Below are 6937 nucleotides of genomic sequence, written 5' to 3'. Positions count from 1 at the left end.
GTCTCTCTCTCTCCCTCCTGACCACCTACTATTGCTGCCCCTGGGGGCCGAGAGCTCCTAAACTCCCGCTGAAGCAAAGACAATAAGCAGAGGCCAGATCTGGTGCCTTCAGAGGGGGCTCCACCCTGAGAGTAAACCAAGCAGAGTTTTGATCGCCTTTCAAAACTTAAGCTCATGATTTCCAAGCTCCAAGCAGTGCAGTGTTGCAGATAGGGATGGGCTACTGAGTCATTTGGCTCAGGGGAAGTATCAGCAAAATTGTAGAGAACCAAGGCAAGGCAGAAAGAAGAAAAAACCGGGTGATGGTATGCTTCCCCTCCCGTGGCCTCTCTCTGCACATGGCGTCAGCATCCCTGGGAGCAAAAGCCTCTGAAAGAAAATGGCTGGGATTGACAAAAATACAATTAAACCTTGAGTGATTGCATTGTAAACGACCCACTGGTCCCTTGGTAAGAGCCGGCGTCGTCTTCTAAAAGGGGATGTCATCTTCTGAAAGGTGGATGCATCCATGGGAGAGAGGAGTTGTCCAGTGTAGGTTTTGGGGTGCAGCCTCCTTGGTGCACCGGTAGAGTAGAACTGCCGGCGCTGGAAAGGAAAGAAAAGCAGGTCTCTGACCCCCGAGACCAGGTGGGTCCCACTGCGAGAGTCTACGGGCAAATAGCAAGCCTATGGGGTGCATCTTTGGGTGAGACTCTCCTCTAAGAGGGTGTGTTAATGCTGTAGCAAAGCAAGCAGGAAAACTAATTGTATTGTATATAAAGTGGCTTTCTCTTGACAGCTGCAGATGGTTGGAGACAGGGCAGGGAGAGGTGTCTGGAGAGCTTCAGAAGCAGGAAATGAACTGAAGAGCTTCCCTGCATAGTGGGACCTCTGTCTTGTCACCCCCCCCCCAAAAAGGAAAGAGGCTGAGTAGAGTCTCACTGACTCAAACCCAGGAGGATGGTTTCTGAGGCAAGAGAGGGGCCTAGGGCCTTAGAGAGACAGCCTGCACGGGAGCAGCCCTCAAAAGAGGCAGCTGAAGCTAGGAGCTGAGTTGCTGGATCCTAATATTAAAGGAGAGCTCCAAGCAGAGAGCATCATGTTTTGACACCAGCCCTATGTGCTTGCATGAGTGTTGGGCTCAGCATGGAGAGGAGATTTGGCTTGTCCAGTGACCGTAAGTAAATCACCGGTCCTGAGCAGCCCTCCATCTTCCAGTCTGAGATGGGGATAGCGGCCAAACGGACCTGCATTGCGTAGTTCCCCAGGTTATAGCCAGGCACAGCAAGGTCTTTGCATAGCAGGGACTAGAAAGAAACTGAGGTGCTGACTGTTCTTTACTCAAAGCCATTGGAGAGCAGGGCGAGGAGCAAAATACTGAGCGGTAGATTGGCTGATGGCTACTGAAAGGCTCTGCGAGATGAGCTCTCTGCAGTCAGAGACAAAAATGAGTCGAGAGAGAGCATTGATGACTGAGTAGAAAAGGGAACCAGAGTCAGAAGTCACAGCACGGCAGGGATAAAACATCCCGGGATGACAAGGACAGCAGAGACGCAGAGCGGACGGGAGGAACGAGGAGGGGTCAGGGAGAGAATCGCAGAGGAAGAGAGCCTGAATTTTTCAAGCAAACGAGTATCAAGAGGTCAGCCCTGGAGGCAGCAGCCCTTGGAACGGCAGGGGGAATCAATGTCGCTCTAGGCATCGCTAAAACAGATGGGAGGCATTAACTGCCTGTGGCCAGTGTCTGTCCTGGGAGGGCTCCGAGCCCCGCGCCTCCACGGGCAGGAGTCAGCATGCTCGGGGGCAGACGCTAGAAACAGATGTACGTTCCTCAGGAAGGGGAAGAGGAAGTGAGCATCGGAGCTCTCCCCAGGCAGACAGGTCTGTTCAAATTACTCTCCCAGTGGCCAGAAGCAGGCACCAGCCTTTGCATGAAAGCGGTGCTGCGGCAACAGAGCTGCCCTCCCATAGGCACGGAAGGACCTGGGTCGACTTCTTCCCTCTCCTGTTTCCTGTGTCACCCTGGGTTGGCACAGATCCTGCAAGGAAACTGCAGCCGATTAGTATGATTACCCCCGGTGACGAGATGGGCAGATAGTATATGGAAGGGCGCAACTGGCTTTTGTTATTCTCCAGCATGCAGTTAGACTGCAGTAGACGTGGCGTTGTGCTAGGCGGTTTCACGCTTCCAGAATAACAAGCTGCAGATTCTCTTTTTTCTTCAGCTAAATAACTTAGGGATGTGTTTTCCCTGTTCACTGCCCCCTGCTCATTAAATGTAACTGATCCTTTTAAGAAGGTAAAAGTTATGCTGGATGATTTGGGGTGCCCAGTTTAAACCCTCTTCAAAGACCCTGATTTCTAAGACGGGCATGATTCTCCCCCTGCCCATCCTCTGAAAACTAGGCTCCTTTGCAGCATATCAGGTTGTGCACCTGGAAAGTTCCTTTTAAATATTATTGCCAAAGGAGCTGTCTGTATGGTAGCGAAGATCCCAAAACAGGAGCTGAACAGCGCTCTTCCAGAACTGCAGAAACAATTGGGTTTATATATGTCGAAAGACTCATGTTTTGTTACAACTCTTTTCGGTGTATTTTACCCCCGAAGTCTGGATGCGGTTTTTCTGCTCTTTTAAAAGCCTGTTGGTGCCCCCAAGAGCAGTGCAGTCCTAGCAGCCTTCTCTCAGATCCACATCCTTTCTCTTCCTCCCCCAATTTAGACTTTCCACTGAAGGCACTTGTCCACGGTCCTCAGCGGCGCTGCTCTTAGCATGTTTGATGAGCATCACAGTAGGTCTCTGGTGGAAGGGCAGGGGATCCTGTGACACATCTCAGAAAGACTAGCTGTCAAGCACGGCCCCCCGCCAGCACCTTCCGTCTGGCTAGTGACGCCATTCAAATTTTAAACATCTAGATCCGTGCGAACTCTGACAAAGCACGTAGTTCTCAGTCATCACTGAGCAGCACGTGTTTAACTTACTGCTTATTGAAGCACTATGGGGATACATGAAGTAGAAAAGCTGGTACACCTAATGCTTGTGAACAAGGGTCACCACCGGTCGTGAGCTCCTCTCTAACCAAGGGAGAGTCTGTGACGCATCCTGTTTTTATTCGCTCCTTCCAGGTTGCCAAGTTTATTGGCTCTCCCCCCGGGTACGTTGGCCATGAAGAAGGCGGGCAGCTAACCAAGAAGCTCAAACAGTGCCCGAATGCAGTGGTCCTCTTTGACGAAGTCGACAAAGCCCATCCTGATGTCCTCACCATCATGCTGCAGCTGTTTGATGAAGTAAGTCTCCGTGTAGCTGCTCATGGCATGGCAGGGACTAGCACAAGGCGTCGAAAGCTTCAAGCGACATCTCGCTGTCTCAGGCTTGGAATCGCTAGTCAGCGAGCCAGCGAGCTGGCCCTTCCTCTAGTCTATGGATTTATAATATGCAACCATCAATCCTTTGGATCATCGTGGTGTACATATAAGAGGTCTAGTCAGGTGCCTGATGAATCCGCTTGTACAGAGTCCTGTGACCATCACACCAAGACCTGCAGCACATATGCCTAGGCAAGAGTACGGAGAAGTGGAGGCTGCCCAAGATGAACCATCCCTTTAGATCACTGAATCCAAAAGCCAGACCGAGTCCAGATGTTCAGTGCCTCAATAGCTGTAGCATCTGCCACACAGCAACAGATAAGAGCTGCTGCTGGCTGCCTAATGCCTCGGCGAGGGTGCATTTCTATCAGGATGATGTCCCTTAGCCTTTCTCCAGCCAAGGAGTACTCACAAGGCAGTGGGAGCTAGGGTTTTGAGGTGCCCTATACTCACCTTCCTCTGGAGGTTGTAAAGTTGTATTTTATAGGAGCTACCACGCCACGAATAGTCCTACCACATTGCCACCAGGCCTCCAATAGGATGCAGTTTTGCGGTTGTATCCAGGACCATCTATGAATTTAAGCCCTGAGGAACAGCCTAGTGCAGAGATAGAATGGCAGGAAAATGCACTGTCCAGTCAGAGGAGGGGAAAGCGGGTAAGCAGATGCTTAACAAGGCGGTTCAGAGGCACAAGACCCTACAGGTTGTACTGAGAAGTTAAAAAGGATCATGAATGATGACGGTACTGTCACGGTAGATGGTAGCAAGAATGGGAGCTGCTGTAAGGTGGGTGGTGAGGGTCAGTGAAAAAACGCTGAACCCCTCCTTGTCCGTTCCCCAAAACAGATGGAGTGAAATTAGGAAAGGGTCATCACCCATTAACATAGCATCCTCTTGATTAGCACCTGCGTTCCTCAGACGCACGGTGCTGTAGAGCCACTTGGCACAGAGAAACTCTGGGGAAGGAAAGGGCCTGTTGAATCTGGCCAGGCTCTCCCTGTAGTGGGTAAATCCACTGTGCTGTTATTTCTTTTGAAGTGCTTGCCTGCGTTCTGATTCAGCTGCATCACGGTGGTGATGGCTAAGGCTGCCTGTGATAGCACATCCTACAGCTTTCCCCATACACGAGACGCTTGCCTGGTCCTTGCTGCGTCAAGAGGGTAAGAAGCAGGGATCGGAGACTAGAGTCCCGAATAGCCTGGCATTGATCTTTACCCATCACCCGTATATGGCTGCACCTGTATGGCCTGATGGACAGACTGAGAAGTGCCTTTCATCTCCACAGCCTGCACAAGTGGAGCTGGGCAAGCATTTATTCTCCTCTGTGGTACATCAAGTGCACAACCTGTTGCGTGCTGTTCCCAAACCTGTCCTCCTCGGAGGCAAACTAACTCCAGCATCACGGCTGCTGGTTTATTTGTTTTTTTCTTTTAAGGATTAATAACGCAATTTTTTCTTGCATAGATCATCGCCGCAGCAGCTAAATGTGAAATCAATTCCTGCACCACGTGGTTGACAGGGCAATAACCTAAATGTTAATCTGAAGCACCCAACAAGGATTTGTGTCATTGTGCCAGGGAGCTGCTGCTGGAGACATAGCAGGGAATAAACATTGCCTTGGGACCTTGTTCTTTTTTCTTTCTCTCTTTTTCTGGCTTTATTACTGCAGAAAACGAGCGCTTGGAAAGGTTCCTTGCTTAGTGTTAGAAGCACCAATACAGAAGAGATCAGTGCTCTTGTCCACAACAGTCACTCCCACATATTGGGCAGGAGCACATGCCACGTTGCCCTGCGGGCAGCACGGTGTGGGTGAGAGGGGGCTGTGATTGCAGCCACACTTCCCAAGTTGATCTTCCTGAACGATCGTATGGCACTATAGATTGCTCTGGATCCTCCGCGTGGTTGCACCCTCAGCCTGTCCACACGTACCCCTGCTGCGGATGAGCAGTCTAGAGTCACGTAGAGACACATAGTTCTCTCTTCTGGCCCGTTTATCTCCATCACCCCCACCTACACTGGGTTGCCGGCTTGTTAATGGCAATCAGATTTATGTCAGCCTTTTCTAAGCCTTCTGCAGCCAGTTACTTCCTGCAAAGGCTGCTAAGGGTGGTTGGCCTATGGTAAGCACTCATACGTGAGGCCTTCTACATAACCATCTCCAAGCACTTTGCTGGTCTTGCGTCCCATCAATGCCTCTCTGACGGAAGTGGGTTGGCTGCATTGTGGGAACACAGAGAGGTTTGAAGTGACTTGCCTTACAGGCTTCTTTTATGGAGCATTAGGATTATCTCCCTCTTGGGAAGAAGGCCTTTCCGATCGGATGTATTTGGACCCTACCCTGCGGCTTTTGGCAGTCTGGTTCAGTGTCACCCACCACCCCACTGATGTTGTTCTTGTTGGCTAATGTTGTAGGGCAGGCTGACGGATGGGAAGGGGAAGACCATTGACTGCAAGGACGCCATCTTCATCATGACCTCCAACGTGGCGAGCGACGAGATCGCCCAGCATGCCCTGCAGCTCAGACAAGAGGCCCTGGAAATGAGCAAGAACAGGATCGCTGAAAACCTAGGTAATGACTGCCAGAACACACTCTGAATCCTGACACAGTACACCTTCTCTGTCACACTGCCCCTGCAGACCCCACCCAGGGAATCATGCTTTGTGTCACAGACAGAGCACCGTACTGGCAGGAGCTGGTCAGCACACGCCACGAGCCTCAGCTACTGGGACCTTCCAGGTAGCTCCTTAAGCAAAGTCAGGCCAGAAACTCCCTCTGAAACCAGGGGTGGATTCCAGCAAGCAAAACCACTCCAGCTCTACCTGAGCTCCACTGCAGCTGCTCTACAAAAACCATCCATTGCACTTTTAAATAGAGCACCTGCTGTTTTCCCTCTACATGCACTCCTCCTCCAGGGCCCCAGGCTACCTGGATCTGGAGCCTTACTTCCAGCCCTGCTTGTCCAGGATCCCCCTGTCCATGCTTCAGACTTGTTGGCTCCTCTTTTCCTCTGCACGAATCCTTAACTGGTCATTTTTCCAGGACTTTCGGTTGGGCCCTGCTTGGCACTGAGTGTGCTTTAATACTCAGTAAGCAGGTAGGTATTTAGGCATCCTTAATTCAAGGTGCATACTCTTCTACCTGAATAAGGTGACAACAGAAGGGTCTCTGTAGCTCCCAGTTACCAAGTCAAAAACCCAGTTCATGGACCAGCTGGAAGGTTCCTAAGGCAGTGGCAGTGAGGTGTGAGTGCCTAATACAGACAGGGGGCTTTGACACTGGCTTCTCTTCCCTGCTGCATACCCCAAAGCAAATAGTTTCTTGAGCTCAAGCAATTGTACCTTGTCTTGTGCTGGAAGCACCAGACCTATGCGCGAGCATCCTGCAAGAACATCTTCAAAGAGATTGAGGTGTCCCATGATCGCCTCTTGGAGAAACTGGCCAATTGTCGCCTTGGGTCCTCCACGATCCACTGGCTGGAAAATTGGCTCCGGGGTTGGACCCAGAGGGTAGTAATCGATGGAAGTCACTCATCGTGGTGTCCTGTGACCAGTGGGGTCCCCCAAGGCTCTGTCCTTGGACCCATACTGTTCAACA

At 51.1% G+C, this 6937-nt stretch overlaps 1 protein-coding gene across 1 annotated transcript in view; it reads left to right on the top strand.

Annotated features, from left to right (window-relative positions):
• LOC102388570 (caseinolytic peptidase B protein homolog) overlaps positions 1 to 5937 on the top strand; it is a 97008-nt gene extending 91071 nt beyond the window's left edge. Inside the window, exons 11-12 of the mRNA XM_006038256.3 lie at positions 3103 to 3264; positions 5755 to 5937. Of these exons, the coding sequence (XP_006038318.3) occupies positions 3103 to 3264; positions 5755 to 5937 (345 nt within the window). The remainder of the gene's footprint in view (positions 1 to 3102; positions 3265 to 5754) is intronic.
• The last annotated feature ends 1000 nt before the right edge of the window (positions 5938 to 6937 follow it).

The sequence above is a fragment of the Alligator sinensis genome, unplaced genomic scaffold (genome assembly GCF_000455745.1).
Source record: "Alligator sinensis unplaced genomic scaffold, ASM45574v1 scaffold2476_1, whole genome shotgun sequence".
Lineage (NCBI taxonomy): Eukaryota > Metazoa > Chordata > Crocodylia > Alligatoridae > Alligator > Alligator sinensis.
This window is presented reverse-complemented; position numbering and strand designations above follow the sequence as displayed.